General features: G+C 41.4%; 1 protein-coding gene across 3 annotated transcripts in view; it reads left to right on the forward strand.

Annotated features, from left to right (window-relative positions):
* Positions 1-17,046, forward strand: part of FLT4 (fms related receptor tyrosine kinase 4) — a 147,290-nt gene that overhangs the window by 113,331 nt on the left and 16,913 nt on the right. For all 3 annotated transcript variants that reach the window (XM_089528826.1, XM_089528837.1, XM_089528846.1), the window contains 8 exons: positions 418-553; positions 1,037-1,141; positions 6,848-6,961; positions 7,202-7,290; positions 7,735-7,894; positions 10,411-10,505; positions 12,152-12,274; positions 13,217-13,328. In XM_089528826.1, the coding sequence (XP_089384952.1) occupies positions 418-553; positions 1,037-1,141; positions 6,848-6,961; positions 7,202-7,290; positions 7,735-7,894; positions 10,411-10,505; positions 12,152-12,274; positions 13,217-13,328 (934 nt within the window). The remainder of the gene's footprint in view (positions 1-417; positions 554-1,036; positions 1,142-6,847; positions 6,962-7,201; positions 7,291-7,734; positions 7,895-10,410; positions 10,506-12,151; positions 12,275-13,216; positions 13,329-17,046) is intronic.

Raw genomic sequence — 17,046 nt, forward strand, 5'->3', positions numbered from 1 at the left:
TAGGGCTGCTCATTTCTAGCTGAACAGATTCCTTTTGTCATTTGCCCACAACAACAAAGCACACATTCTTAATTTCCTTTGTTTCAAGAGACAGACTGGGATATTGCACAACTAAAGGAAAAAACTCTTGGTATGTAAATGTCCATGGGCAAGGATTAATGTGGAGAGAAGTGGAGAAAATTCAATAAATCCTTGGTGTTTGTAGTTTTAAAGACAGGCCCATTTTTATGGGGATGGGGCATACTGGTATTGATGCCAAAGTGTCAACTATGCATTTACCCCTTTGCTCTGCCAAGCAAAAATTCAAGGCATGGGGGACATGCAAAGTGACAAATGCCCATTGCACACTGACAGGTGTCTACTAGCTTCTAGGTTTCTGTTATTTAATCCCCCATTCCCGGCTTCATCTCCCTGCAGCCTGCTCATGCTGATATCAAGACTGGCTACCTTTCCATCATCATGGACCCAGGTGAAGTTCCTTTGGAAGAGCAATGTGAATACCTGCCCTATGACTCTAGCAAATGGGAATTTCCACGAGAGAGACTTCAACTAGGTATATTTGGGTACATTATTTGTTCATGAGAGAGGAATAAGCACAGTTACTGCCAGACTGTCATTGTCCATGTGCACAGCCTCTATTGGGCTGCCAATAAGAAAAGTAGACAGTAGACCATCTTCCCCCACTGTAGGCCAAGGAGATGCCCTCGCCTTTCCCACATATTCTATTTGAGGGTAACAAATGGCACCTCAGTTTGTTTAGCTATTTCCTTCCTCTGCTTTGTTACCATTGGGTCTGTTACACTTCCTCTTGTGCTCCCTTCATGGCCCTTTCTCTGAAAGCACAGCCACTTGGAGGTGGTGAAACAGCCATTCCTTCCTTTTCCTTTTTCACACCTTTTCTTCTTTTTGGTCCCAGTTTCCTGTTTTGTTCTGGTCCCATTCAAGTTACTGTTTTGTGTACTTTTTGAATAGTTACATAAACTTAGTCTTCCAATTTGCAGTTTCCTTCCTTCTCCAGTCTCACTTTCTTTTTCAGGTAAAGTTCTGGGCCATGGAGCTTTTGGGAAAGTGATGGAAGCATCTGCATTTGGAATCAATAAGACTAATAGCTGTGAGACGGTGGCAGTTAAAATGCTCAAAGGTAGGCAAGATAAATGACAAAATTAATGTAAACACCAGAATATTACTTGCCTATGAGAGTGAGTTGGTGTATGGACTATGAGAGTGGTTGGGTGTATTGAGCATGGTGTAGTGGTTTGAACATTGGACTACAACTCTGGACATCAGGGTTCAAATCCCTGCTTAGCTATGGAAACCCATTGGGTGAACTTGGGCAGGTCACATTCTCTCAGCTTCAGAAGAAGGCAAAGGCAAATCATCACTGAGCAAATCTTGCTAAGAAAAAAAATGACAGTGTTATCTTAGGGTCACCATAAGTCAAAAACATATGGCCTGTTGCCTGTCTTGGAAACGTCTATATGGTTTAGAGTGGTCACTGAAAAAAACCATGTTCCTGTGATTTAAATAAATCCTTCATCTCCTAAATGCTCAGTTGTGCTTATAAGGATGAGCCAAAAAGCTGATCTACCTTCAGTGCAGTATATAGTGCTTAACTATCTACTTTTCCTAATGTTTGCTTTCTTGACCTTTGTTCAGTCTGTCAGTACCAATAACTAGAGAGTGTTTCATTCCATTCCTGTTGGTAAGGAAATGGGAGAATGCAGCCATTTTATAGCTGACTAATCAGTTTGTAGTTGATTAATTAATATAAATACTATGGTATATCAGCGTGGGCAGTTTTTGGCAAGCTTCTTGAAGATAATGTTTCATTAAATAACACAGAACTGAGTCAGATCCAAATGGGAAAGGATCAAGTCCAGTGATATCTAGGCAATCAGTCTGTTTCAGAATCTGAAAGAACAGAAGGCTTAGTTAAAAGCTACCCTTGAGAAACATTGTTTGGTTCTTCACAGTAAGTGAGTATAAATTGCCATTTACCAGCAAGTAACTTATGGTGGTAGTGCTATTATTCCACATCAACTGCCATGGTTTCATCCTATGGAGCCACTAGAAAACTCTGGCTGACAATTGTAAAATCCCTTCCCTAAACTGGCAGTGCCAGGTTTCCACCAGAGAGAACCATGACAGTTAAAGTAAATAAATAAATAATAAATAAAATCTTTATTTATATCCCGCCCTTCCAAACGATCAGGGCGGCTTACAATGATGCAACAAGTGCAAACAGAATACAAAGGTTAAAAACATATACACAACAGCAACAACAATCTAAAAACAACAATAACAGCCCCTTAGCCCAACCTCATGGCCACGGAAGAGGAGGGAGGCCCACGGGATATTTAATTGGGGAACGCCTGCTTGAATAGGAAGGTTTTGAGGTCCTTCCTAAATTGGGCCAGGGTAGTAGATGAGCGGAGCTCCGTGGGCAGCGTGTTCCAAAGGGCTGGGGCAGCTGTGGAAAAGGCCCTTCTCGAAGTGGAAGCTAACCTGGCCCCAGGCACCTTCAGCAATTGCTGCCCAGATGTTCTGAGGGTGCGAGGCGGAATGTACGGGGAGAGGCGGTCCTTTAGGTATCCAGGGCCCAAGCCATTTAGGGCTTTATAGGTAATAACCAACGCCTTATATTGAGCTCGGAAGCGGATGGGCAGCCAATGAAGATCTTTTAGCACAGGTGTTATGTGGCTGGTCCTGGATACGCCAGTGACCAGCCGGGCTGCCATATTCTGTACCATTTGCAGCTTCCGAGTTTGGTATAAGGGTTGCCCCATGTAGAGTACATTGCAGAAATCCAGTCTCGAAGTTACCAGAGCATGTACAACAGTTTCTAGGTCCCCCTGGGCCAGGTATGGGCGCAGCTGGCGAATCAGCCGAAGCTGATAACAGGTGCTCTTGACCGTCGCATTCACCTGAGCAGTCAGGTGAAGCGACGAGTCAAGAAGCACCCCCAGACTGCGCACAGAGTCCTTCACAGGGAGCGTGACCCCGTTCAGGACAGGTGGAACTACCGCCATTCCTGGACCAGGGGAACCTATCGCAAGTACCTCCGTTTTCTCTGGATTCAGTTTGAGTCAGTTTTTCCTCATCCAGCCCATTACTGACTCTAGGCAGGCCACGAGAGGAGAGACGCCATCCTTGGTCACTGCATCAGTCGGAGACATAGAGAAAATAATTTGGGTGTCATCAGCGTACTGATAACCCCGCGCCCCATGTCTCCGGATGATCTCTCCCAGCGGTTTCATGTAAATGTTAAATAGCATGGGAGACAGAATGGCTCCTTGAGGGACCCCGGTTTTAAGGGCCCGCTCGCTGGAGCACACCAGTAGCACCAAAACACTATAACTGCATAGCATGAATGCACCCTAGATGGTAAGCCAGTTGTTTGGTGAAAATAATTTTGTAATTAATCTGTTCCCAAAAAAGTATGAGAAGGATGATATTGGTAACTGAATGGGTTTATCAGCTCTTTACCTAATTCTGTGGTAAATTATAATTAGGCAAATGGTAATCTGTATTCATGTACTAGTCTTCTACTTTTCTTTTATGGGGCTTGTGCTGGGAGCTGGAGTCAATGAAAGCAAAGCAGATCAAGAAGTCTAAGCTGTGACTTCATTACAAAACCCTGGCCTGCTGCCTAGGAGTAAAAGCTAATTGTTATCTCAGATATTATCTGAATATGTCCCGAAACACATTGTTTCGGAAATCAAAACTGAGGATTCTTTCACAGGCAGGGCAGAGTACTTCCAATTAATATTTTGCCAGAATCTTTCTTTACATATTAACCTTTTTTTCTGAACTAATTACAAAATCTAGCAGAGTCTGTATTTGGATTCATCTAATTGGCTGCTACAAGGTAGTATAGGCTGCATCTACCCAGCAAAATTAATGCGGTTTGACACCTCTTTAACTGCCATGGCCCAATGCTATGGAATTCTGGGATCTGTAGTTCTGTAGTATATTTAGATGTCTCTGTCAGAGAGCTCTGGTGTCACAACAAGTTCCAAATCCCAGGATTCGATAGCAATGAGCCATAACAGTTGAAGTGGTGTCAAACTACATTAATGCTGAAGTGTGGCAGCCACCATGGTGCAAATAGATGGCACCAGGTGTAGTAGAAAACAATGGAATTTTTTTTGTCACTGAGACACCTGCGCATGGTGTATTAAAGACTGACCAGACAAGGTGGAACAAGAAGGTTTTTGTGTGGTATAAAAGTAATAAAACAAACAACTGATGTGTTGTGAAAAAACTAACCAGAGAATTTAAGAAAGAGAAAAGCAGCTAGATATTTAATAAGGAAATATGTCATGCCAAATAGAGTATAAGCAAGGAATCCATTGAGATATGCTGGAGCTGTCAGTCATTCTTTGGGGCTGAGAGCTGTCATCAAAGATCCAATGAATGGGCAAAGACAATGAATGCTACAGACATTCCTTATTTAGAATAAAACTTTTTCTTTAAAAGTACTCTAACTTTCTCACATTCTTTTTTCACTTGACTTGGCTCAGCCTAGCCTTTTCCCAGGACTGAAAAAGGTGAGTTCCAGTGGAATCCCAGCAATGCCCCATTGTGCTGCTAAAGGGGTAGGATTCAAATCAATGAGTGGTGATGGCAATTCATTAGCAATAGCAATAGCAAGTACATTTCTATATTACTTATCAGTGCACTTAAGCACTTCCTAAGCGGTTTACAATGTGTGTAAGCTAACTGCCTCCAACAAGCTGGGTATTTAGTGACCTTGGAAGGATGCCAGGCTGAGTTGTCCCTGAGCTCCTGGTTGGTATTGAACTCACAACCTTGTGAGTGAGTGGCTGCAGTAGAAGCATTTAACCAGTGCGCTCATTAGATAGGAAAGACGGTCCCATCCAGCTCAGGAAAAAGCAAGAGGAGGACCCAGAGATCCCTTAACCTTCTATTCTCCAGGCTAAACATACCCAGGCTAAACATACAAACATCCCTAATCCACTTCTCATAGGACATGGTTTCCACACTTTTCACCATTTTGGTCACCCTCTTCTGGACACACTCCAGCTTTTCAATATCCTTCTTGTGAATACCCTTCTATTCAGTATGCCTTTATCAAAACCTTTGGGTTTGGAATCCAGCTGGAAGTGCTGATCTAATTTGCTTCAATCAGGATTATAAAAAATCCAAATGACTTGAAATTCTATCCTGCTAATAAATCAAAAGTCCAAGTAATCAAAAGATAATTCAGCAGAGTATATGTGTAGAGTCCATCCAGTGTTCCTTTTCTGCCTTAAGGGCTTGTAGGCATCCTTACATTGGAACAGACCCTCCAAGGATTTCCCAGATATGTCGTACATCATGCTCTCTCATGTTGGACATCACATCAGCTTGAAGGCAAGACAACTAGAACTAGTGGGTGGGATGAATGGACTTCCATCCAGTCCCTCACATGCATGAGCTCTGCAGGGATAGGGATTTGTTGAACTGTCCTCAAGTAATACTAATATTCTGATCACCATTGCTATATGGATTTCAGAAGAGGGAATAGCCACATTTTCTATCCAATGAGAGTGTGACTACCCTTGTAGAAACTGTGTTTTCCCTGAATGGCATTGGTGCTTACAATAACATACAAACCGGTGCTTTTAGCTTTGGCAGCATGACTGATCAGAAAGATAGAGCTGGGCAGAGTTGCATTAAATTTGCCGTGGAAACAAAGAGTTCTGCTTTACACTGAAGCTGTTTGATATCACTTTAAATTAGGCTGATATGCTCCTGAGATTAGAAATAACAACTATGTATGTGTTTATTCATTTGTCAGGACTTTCAGTGTGAACAATAAAATTTAGAGCTTTAGAGTATCCTTTTATACAATACTGAGATAGATGGATTAGTGGTCCGTTTCAGTTTTTATCCTATACTTGTAACAGGAATGTAATAATTCATTTTTAGTTCCATTTCTATTTGTTCTGCAAATCTGAAAAAAATTAAACCCAACATAATATAGCTGATGTGCCACAGGTCCAAAGAGCATGTTCTGTATACCATGGGTGAGGAATCTTTTTCCTCTGAAGGGCTTCTTGACCCAATGATAGAGACTGGAGCCAATAGTGAGTGGAGCTGTAAATGGGTGGGATCAGAATTTTTTAAAACTGGAGTTTGCAGGTCTCATGCCCACCCCCCACCATCTCCCATTTCTATCTGTCTACCACCACACAGCAGAAAATTATGCCAAAGGCTGAATGCTATCCATGGCCTGTAAGTTCCCCAGCCCAGTTGTGTGGTATTTTTGCATTTTAATTCTCTGTGTGTTTACTTAAGAGCATATCCCATTGAATCCACTGGGGCTTGCTTCTAATTAAATGTATGGAAGAGTATTTTGCAAGTGGCAAATATCTAAAGGACAAAAAGCTCTGTTGTGCTGGCACAATATCCATGTAAACAAAAATACACTCATTGTCTAGAGAGGATTGTCAGTACTGTGTGGGTACAAAGGCCACCCTTTCCTCTGTCTTGAAAGTCAGGATGCCAAATGAAGAGAATTCTTTGTTCATTGTGGATTATGTTAAACTCTTACAATGCAATGTAAAGTTGGAATCTTTAAAAAGGGAAATATTTTTATCCTACAGTGGTTCTTACTCTTTGCTTCTCTAAATACGTTTGACTTCAACTCCTAGAAGCCTCAGCAAGCATGGCCAACAGTCAAGAATTCTGGGAATTAGTTCAAAAATCTACAAGGTCAAAGATTGGGAACCACTGCTTTAACATGAAAAAAAATAGTTTGAATGACTTATGGGACCAATATAGGTATGTGTAAGTGAAACTAGAAGGAGTAATCAAGTGATGACTATACCTTTGTTTTCAGAGGGAGCGACTGCAAGTGAGCACAAGGCGCTCATGTCAGAATTAAAGATCCTCATCCATATTGGAAATCATCTTAATGTGGTGAACCTGCTAGGTGCCTGCACCAAACCTAATGGTAAATATTGCTGATCAGTTTGGATGGCAAATGAGAGATCTAAAAAAATGCAAGAAGAGTTATTATCTCATTAAGTTCTCATGCCTGTGTTACATATTGTCCCTGTGCAGTTTTGATAGTGTGTATGAAGATTACGCAGTTTGGAAGTCAAGCCAACCCAAAGCTTCATACATTTTGTTAATAATGTATGTAGTATATTTATTAGTATATTAATGAGAACATGTTTTCTTGCTTCTGCAGGTCCCCTAATGGTTATTGTTGAATTTTGTAAATATGGAAACCTTTCCAATTATCTGCGGACCAAACGGGAAGGATTTAGTCCTTACAGGGTATGTGACTGACAATATTTCAAGTAACATTTTAACTGTATGTTCTAGATGCGATAATATATACAGCATATCTTTAATCAGCATCAGCTTTGATAATATTGATGAAAAAATCACTTGCTTCTTAACCCTCTTTTAATTCTGTTGTCAGTGTTGATTGAAGAATCCTTCACATCTTTCTTGTGGGCTTCTCAAGAGTATCTGGTTGTCTAAAACAAGTGGACATTGTTGAACATTATTCTTATATACACCACCTGTTTTACAGCTCAGTGACAGATGTGGTACAGACGTGTAGATCTGTTACTTCTTTCTCCAGTTCATCACTGAATTTCCTTCTGCTGGGTGTAGACTGTTACTTCTGGGTTACCTAACTTGCACTGGGAAAATGTGTTCACTATGCTTCAAGCACGTCTCATGGTAATCTTTGTGGTTTGGCCTGATTCCTAGGAAAAGTCTCCCAGATTGCGCATCCAAGTTCGTTCCATTGTAGAAGCTGTAAGAGCAGATAGGCGGAGTCGATCTGGCACCAGCGACAGTGCAATCCTTAGCAGACTTCTAATGAACAAGAGTCAAGCAGCAGTACCACCACCACCCCTGGTGCAAGAAGGTAAAGTAGCTATCCAGTTCTTCCTCTTAGTCTTGCACAATTCAGTTTCCAGGAAGAAAGTGGCATACTGGAAATATGGACAGAAAAATATTGTGTATGAAATACTTTTAAAATGTGCTTCTGTACCTTTCATGTACATGATTACTTTAGTTCAGAAATTCAGTGGTAAAGCAGAAAGCTTTATCCAGAAAACCAAAGATGTTTCCAGGAGATGTATGTTGTTAGAACTCAGAGGCCAGCGTTAACACAATATAATTAAAGCATACAGCCCCATGATAGGGGTCACCATAAATTGAAATGACTTGAAAGTACACAACAACAACAACAACAACAACAACAACAACAACAACGGTTGTCAGCAGTATTAACTAGTGCAAAAAGTGAAGGGCAAGTAGACCAGACACAAAAACATGCACTGTTTTTATTAAAAGGTGCACTCTACCCCATGAGTAGTCATGACAACCAGGTTAGGGAGTACAAAGCAAACTCAAGGAGGATACAGAACTTTCCCTTGGAAGTGTCATTGCTGTCTTCAGCAGACCACCTCAGATGATAAAAAAAATACTATATGCTCCAAGGTTGTGCGTGTGCGTGTGTGTGCATGCATGTGTGCGTGTTCAGTAAATGCTTGCTTTGTGGTAAATGAAGTGAATGCCAATTTTGTAAATAGGGATTTACATTGTGGATGTGACCAGTAAAACTGGCTCCCTGTATGTTGCTCTCCCCTGCACTATATAGAAGGCTTGATAGTAATTTTCAGTGAGTAATAGTCATAGGAACTGAAGAGCTTGGAAAGGGTACTTTTTTGGAATGTACATCCCAGAATAGGAGAATTTTGGGGTGCTATACTCCTAAAAAGTAATTTTTCCAAAATCCAGTTTCATACAAAGGCAACAATTCAAAAACAGCACAAAGCAGAAAAATAACTCCTCTAATTTCTATATGCTATATAATAAACTGAAGTAGAAGGGTATAAAATATATGTGTGTTAGTGCTCACTGATTAAAATACAGTTACAGCTTTCACATCTTCCCTTTTTTCAATCAGAATGCTAAACATTTTGTTTGAGATTAGGAATTCCTTTTAAATAAAGTCATAAGACTCCTGGTATACCACTCTTGTTCATTGCAAAAATACTTATTCTTCCCAAATTGCTACCATTCTAGCTAAAGGCAATTCACAAGAATATAAACAAGGAGTGAGAATCCTGTGGCCCTCCAGATGCTATTGACACCAATTTCCATCAGCCCTGGCCAACATGGCCACTGGGATGATGGGTGTTGTAATCCACCAGTTCTCCACATCTATTATAAATCTATGAAGGCTGGTATCCTGCTGTGTCTTAATCAGATAGCACCTTGGCAAAGAGATACACAATATGATTTTCTGACTATGCATAGTCTCCTTCCTTGGGAGGTCTTTAAACAGAGGCTGGATGGCCATCTGTCAGGGATGCTTTGATGGTAGGGGTTGGACTGGATGGCCCTTGTCATCTCTTCCAACTCTATGGTTCTGTTATTCTAAGCAGGCTAGCAGTTCCCCTTTCAATCTGGTGTGTGTGTGTACAATACGACCTCTCATATCTATGGGAGACATGTTCCTGGACTTACCATTGGAAAAATGAAACCACAGATAACAGAGAATCCTATTGCAATTAATAACTTCTGGAAGAGGTTGTCCATAGAGTCATGCAGGAGGACCTAGAGATTCCTAGAGAGAACACCTCTCTATGCATTTCTAGGTCCTCCAATGTAACTCTGTAATCAACCTCCACTTGAAGAATATCACAGAATTGTACTGGAGGACCTGGAAATTGCCTAGAGAGAACATAATTTTTCATACGTGGGTAAGTGCAATCACAAGTACCAGTCCCATGGATAGAGGGGTTGCACTGTAAGTGCATTCATGTCACTTGTCAACTTACGGTGACCCCATGAATTTCATAGGGTTTTCATAGACAAGAAATTTCTTAGACAAGTGGTTTTGTCAGTTCCTCTCTCTGAAATATAGCCTGCAGAACCTTGTATTCATCTAACTGAAATATAAGGGTTTTTCTTGTTTAACCAGGAAACAGATACATAAGTCCCCCATAGGCAAGTCCCAGTCTCACTCTTAATTCCCTGCTATATATCTCACATCTGTTTGCTCTCTCTTACATTAATTTGATAACTCTTGTCCCATGTCAAGCACCACTGTTTCCGTTCATACAGAAGCAACATCTAGTGCAGAGACCTGGTCACTTTCATGGATTCAGATGGTACTTACAGAAACACAGGTGATAAATAGACAATTATAGTCCAACCAATCCCAAAAGAGCATTGAATGCACCTGAAGTTAAGCATATTTAACTGTGCCCCATATTATGTCTAGTTAACACACTTTATCCAATCCTACATAATCAATAAGTCTTCATGGAACATTCTCACAAAAGCAGTATGAGTATAGCCTTTTTTGTTGTGAAGATTACTTCTTTTCTGTCACAAACCTTAAGAACATCTTCTTGCATGTTTTTATAGTGGATGATTTGTGGCAGAGCCCTCTGACAATGGAAGATCTGATCTGCTACAGCTTCCAGGTGGCCCGCGGTATGGAGTTTCTTGCTTCCAGAAAGGTGACTACTTCATTGATACGTCTTGACATCCCTTTTTTGAAAATTACAATGGAGGAGACAGGATACAGGTGCACAAAATTAGGCAAGATGTGGAAAAAGTAAATATGGAGAAGATGGAATTTAAGTTCACCAAATGAAATGAACTGGCAATAAATCTGGAATGGGCAAAAAAATTGTCTCTTAACTAAGTGCATAATTAAGGTGTGCAAGTTGTTACCACAAAGTGTGGTGAAAATCATATACATGGGTTTAATAATAGATGATAAGTCTACCAATAGCTCTTAGCTATGATGGTCTCCAATTTCAGAAAGAGCATCCTGTATACTAACAGAAAACCTAGACTTTCATTGATTCGGTAAGCCAACTGTAGTTGCGATTAACAACTGACTTAGGCCCCATTCGCCTAGCATTAATGCTCATATAATCAAGAGAACATCATCTGTGCAAAAGAAAAAATATCTGCAGAAATGGAGGAACTCAAGGTTTGTAGAAGTACCAAAATATTATATGGAAAAAATATCATGGGGGGGGGGGGGGGAATCCTAAAATTAAAGAAATCTATTGTCTGTTTTCCCTCCGGAGAGAGCCTGCAGCAACCAAATCGTGCAGGCTCCCTCCACACCAAAAAGAACCCGCGGGTTCTTTTTGGCGAGCAGGGGTACCATTGCGCACTGTATCGCATCAATGACGCAAGCGTGATGCCCCCGATGTGCGGACACACCACCGCTCTTGCGTCATCATGGCGGCCCCCATATGGATGGGAGTCCACCATGATGGCGGCATCTGTACGGACTAGGGTTCAGGAGTGTGCAGTTGCTACGCGCTTCCGAACCCTAGAATCAGTGTGGACACGCCCCTTCCCGCCTGTCTGTCTCAGATCAAAGATTGAGCCATGCTCAATGGCCAAGGAATGCTAATAGTTGAAGAGTAGAGTTGGATAATGGAACTGAATATCCTGAAAAAGGGCATGGTTAGCCAGCTAGAACATTGCATGCCCCACCTCTTCCTTTTAAATTCAGCCACTAGTAGAAAACAGTAGAAAGCTCTGTTTTCAAGTCTTTCTTATATTAGTCTGAACTATATAAGTAAGTAGGGCTTTTTCTTACACTTTCTTGCTTGTGTACACAATGCAGCCTTTCAGATAGATGTGAGAGAAACTTTCTTGTCTTCTTAGATTGGAGGACTTGTATGCAATAAGTTGGGCAAGCTGCTTTCACAAGAGACATCATTAAGCAAAAGAAGAACTGGAAAGCTGACTTAACACTCTAGAGCAGGGGTGGGAATCATGCTGCCCTCTGGGTGTTGTTGTATTGCAATACCCAGATTTCCCCACCATTGGCTATGCTGGCTAGGGCTAATAGGAGTTACTATCCAACAACTTCTGAAGGGTTATATAATTCCCACCCCTGCTCTAGAGGAAATAAATACTGGTGGTCTTTATAGTGTTAGTGTCCTGCTTTAATTACTCTTTTTAGAGAAAAGGAGTGGAAGTGACTTTTGCATATTTTTCCTCCTTGTTTTCTTTTTCTTTTTCTTTCCTTTATTTCCTTTTTTTTTTTAAGCTCTTTTGTCCTTAACAGACTGGAATCAATTTTTAGGAATGCTTTTTATCTCCCTACCCCCAACCCGGTCTCATTTCCCTTTAGTGCATCCACAGAGATTTGGCAGCTCGCAACATCTTACTATCCGAAAACAATGTGGTGAAGATCTGTGACTTTGGTCTGGCCCGAGATATCTACAAGGATCCTGACTATGTCAGGAAGGGCAGTGTGAGTTCCAGACTATGCATATAGTGAATTGCAATTGGTTAGCCAGCAGTCTATTATCATGTTTTTTTCTTGCAAATAGTAGTAATTACAGTATAATGCGGCAGAAAGTTTTATAATTTGTTCAACACAACATAGGAATGAAATAGAGAAATAAATTATTTAAAGGGGTTTCTCTAATACAGTTCTCCAGCTCAAATACAAATTGGTGTTTTGTATAAAAAGTAGACAATATAAGCCAGGGGTGGAAAAGTTGTGGTTCTCCAATTGTTGTTAAACAATGATGTCTCCCATCACCTGAGTCCATTGGTCCTATTGACCTTTTGGAATTGTGACTCTGTCTACATCTGGAGGGAAACCAGTTCCCCACCATGGTATAAACAGTAACCTTTAGTGTTCCAACTATACCATATGGCTACCAACTTCAACCTATCATCTGCAATAATCATCATGCTTTCTTTGTCATAAAAAAGGTTCATGTCTGATGTTTAACAGCACTTATGTGCAATCCCTGCTGAAATTACAGTTTGAGCTGTCTCACAATTTCCCTTTGATAAAGATAAATGCCTGAACAGTAACAAGATTGAAAGTGGGCTGTAAATTTACTTTTGTCCTTCAAAATGGCTTTGTCCAGGAGCTCACATGGCCAGAATCATGTTTTCTGACCTGTTTGAGAGCCCAAGCATTTTGAGCTATATTTTTGCCAATGTTTAGCTTTCTATCTGTTCTGGAAGTACTTTCACTAATCTCTGTAGATTGATAATACCTAGATGGCAGCTCCCTGTGTTGTTGTGAAGTGGATATTCCTTTCTGTCTAATTGGTTGCCTTTCTCTGTCAGCCATTATAAGATGACTGGGGATTTTCCTTTGGCTTCTTTTTTTTTTAGTCACCATGATCTTTTCCCTGGTTTGTAACATCCATGCATACCTGTTTCTTTCCTGTAGGCCCGTCTTCCCCTAAAGTGGATGGCTCCAGAAAGCATCTTTGATAAAGTCTACACCACTCAGAGTGATGTCTGGTCATTTGGAGTCCTCTTGTGGGAGATCTTCTCTTTAGGTGAGTGCTGAATAGTTGGGCTTTCCAGTGGAGCACTGATATTTTTATGAGCTTACGTAGCTGCAAGGATCCACTAAATTTAGTTCTTTCTCTATCACCTTTATATTTGGTACTCTAAGGGCCTAAGCAGATGAACAGGAAAAACCTGGTCAATCCTTTTTTTTCCCAAACTGGGGTGAACCCCAGCTGTCCACATGGCCCATTCCCAAGGCAGGCTGAACACCACAGGCAGTCTGCACCAAGCAGCATCAAGCCGCTTGGGTTTCCCCCCTCCCCCTCCTTGCATGTGCACCCTCACACAACCACACCACTTGTGACCACCAATAACCTCCCTCTTCCCTCCCAGCTGCCATCCCATTGGATGCCCCATGTGACTGGCTACACAGTCGCATGAGCGATACACCACCCATATAGTGCATCAGTGAGCCCAGTGACACATTGGCAAAGCACAGTTATGGAGGTCCGCATACATGCCCCCCTTCACCCCATGCCCCCCTGTTGGACTCTCTGGTTTGTGTATGTTTTAATTACATCCATTTCATTATTGGTGACCTGCTGTGTTTGTCATACTTTCACATCAAGGAGTGCATGACAGCTCAATGGTGCAATGAGTCAATAACACAGCTGGCCACTTGTGCACCTGTATGTTCAAAAGAAAAAAACATATGGCAAGCAATGGTGCCAGCGGCTGCATCTCACATGCTCCAGACCACATCTGTACGCTGCCTGGGCTTTCCCTCATTCTTGCACTCATGTGATCATGCTTAAATATCAGTGCAATTATGCGTGCTTTCCACATTGGAACAGAGTATATGGGCTTCTTTTTGCTATGGTTTTTAGCCCTGAAGCATGACTTGGTCCAAGTTTCACCCTGTTTCGGCCTCGTGCTTCATCTAAACATCTGAGGCTCAAAACAGGGTGAAACTGCTTTATTTTGCCAGTGCTGCCAACCCCTGTCTCTGCTAGAGGCCGTCTGTATTTATAGACCCAAGTTTAGTTTGCACTGACACAACAGAGAGCCACCACAGCACATACTAAATCACCAATTGACATCCCAGCTACTAATAAGGGTTCTCATCCCTGCTTTATTGTAACAATTAACTGGTCCTGTGCACATATCAATACCTTAGACCAAGAATTTCCTTCACTGTTCATATGTTTACCTGCTTACCTTGGCTTGTACATAAAATGTGTCTTCCAACTTTGTCCCTTTGGCCCGGTACAGATTGCCAAAAAGTAGCAGTCTGGGGCCGATTTTAGGGCTCAGGATTGCGGAGCAACCGCATGGTCCTAAGTTGTACCACGTGGCGGCAGCACCATCATGGTGGCCTCCCATCCACACGGGGGCCACCATGATGATGCAAGCATGGTGCAACATCCGCACATCACGGCACCGCACTTGTGTCATTGACACATGACTGTGCGCCAATGGTGCACTCATGGAGTCTGCCGCACACGCCAAAAAGAACCCACTTTTAGCGGGTTCGTTTTGGTGCAGAGGGAGGCTGCGTGGTTTGGCTGCTGCGGTGTCCCTCAGGGGCAAAAACGGGCGCCTCCAGCCTGCCCTTTTGGGGCAGTCTGTCGAGCCCCTTTAAATACTATTTATGCCATTGTTGAATCTGAACTTGTCATCCCATCACTATATCATGTTTTGCAATTCTGGTTACAATTCATACTTCCCAGCCCCCTGCCCCATTCCTATATATGTCTGTCCACCTGTATGTACCAGTCCCTTTTCATTTGTAAATAATCAAGTAAATTTTAGTACTATAACATTTGTTTACTAGAAAGTTAGTCTTTCTTAACAGTGCATTCCACAAGCTTCATGGGTAAAATGTATCTTCATTCATTACTGAACACTTGCTGGGACTCCATTCTTTATGGTTCAGACCAGAGCTTTAAAGTTACTTTTCAAAAGAGATTGGTTATACTTAGAATTTCAAGGACACCCTCCATCCACCTCCACTGTACTTGTAGTAGTTACTATTGTTACAGTCCCACTAAAAACAACAGCTTATGGACTTGCTTATTTCTCATATATAATGAAAGCAGCCATCTGAATGTTACAAGGCACTTGCCTCTGGTACATAACATATAGTGTCTATCAGTCTGTTTTGGGGAACAATTTAAAGTAATGGTTACGCCGTATAAAGCCCTACATGGCTTGGGCCCATGGTATCTGAAGAACCATACCTTGCCCAAGTTCTAAGATCTTTGGGGGAGGCCTTTCTCTTGGTCCCACCACCTTCACAGGAACATCTGGTGAGACCTCTCTGTGACTGCTCCTTGGCTTTGAAAGCCCTTCCCTAGGGAGGCTAGGATGACTGCTTCCTTGGTGTCCTTGCAAGTGAAAACTTTTTTTTTTCAATTAGGACTAGGTAAATAAAATGTCAAGTATGTGTAAGACAGTGTAGCTAGTGTAAGTTAGTGTAAGTAGGGCAAGCAGGAAATGAAAAGCGGAATGTTGTAAAAACATTAGGTTTGCTGGTAGCATGAAAGTACAAAAGGTTTGTAAATATGTATTTTGTTTCCTTTCTCTGACATGTTTATTTCATTTTATTTTTACGATTGTAATTCATGTTTTTTCAATAAAGCTATTAAAAAAACTTTTTTTCACTTAGGAACTAATTACTTTAATACTGTGATGTTTTATTGATATTTATCTTTTTTAATGAATTTGTTTAAAAAGTTTCAGATTGATGGATAGCAGACTTGCATTTTAACCACATTTTTAATTTTTTATGCATGTTTTTACTTATGTCTTTGTGTGTGTTTTTATCTGTATTTGCTTTAACTTTTGTAAGATGCCTTAAGTTTCAGTTTGGAGAAAGGCAGATACAAACAGTCATCACTGTCACCACCAGCACAGTCAACAGCACAAGGCAGCAGCCCTAGCCAGCTGGTCAGCCATTCCTCCACCATTGAAAAAGGCACACATTGTTGTGAGGCAGTTTTTTATATCAGTACAATACAAGAGTTGAAGCTACCCCTCGTTAAATCTCAATCATAACATAAGTCATGCCTTCTTTATTGCAAAAAGAGTCCTTGAATTAATTGCAAGTAATTCTTTGTTGATAGTTACTTCCAGGCTCTGGTTCTGACTCTTGCTTACTTTAATTAAGTTCTTGTCTATGCAAAATAATGGCTGTATAATAAAAACATTTTTGTATTTGTTTATTTATGTGAGCTGAGATCCTGTATTGGACACATGTCTATAATGTTCTAGCTGTGCACCATCTTCAGAACTAACCCCCTAAAACCTACCTTAAAAGCCAGAAAGCCATACTGAGCAAAGGAGTTCTGTGTCACTGCGACTGGGGTGCTGAAGGGGTATGTGCCATGGTATGTGCTCAGCAGAAGCAGAGACCCCTGTAAGGGTCCTTTCACAAATCCTCATTGAGCCATAGCACTGTGGCAGGTAGTGGTTGGACACAGCATCCCATTCCCACTAGAATTTCACTTGGTATGGCTGGCTAGCTTTCAAGGTAGCTTTTAGAGGTATTTACAGTTGTCTCAATGGGGCCACAGTTGTAAATGTGAATATAAAACAGTTCCAGGGTCATAAGTCTAGTTTACAGTATCATAACTTCCTAACAGGATGCCAGCCTTGATTTATATCCTGCCTTTCTCTTGCCATGTGACCCAAAGAAGCTAACAACAATTTAAAACAAAATTCCTGCCACAGAGAGAAGGAGAGAAGTAGCTGGGTGGCCATTTT

Source organism: Sceloporus occidentalis, unplaced genomic scaffold, assembly GCF_023333645.1.
Source record: "Sceloporus occidentalis isolate IW3139 unplaced genomic scaffold, rSceOcc1.0.p SCAF_1, whole genome shotgun sequence".
Classification (NCBI taxonomy): Eukaryota; Metazoa; Chordata; class Lepidosauria; order Squamata; family Phrynosomatidae; genus Sceloporus; species Sceloporus occidentalis.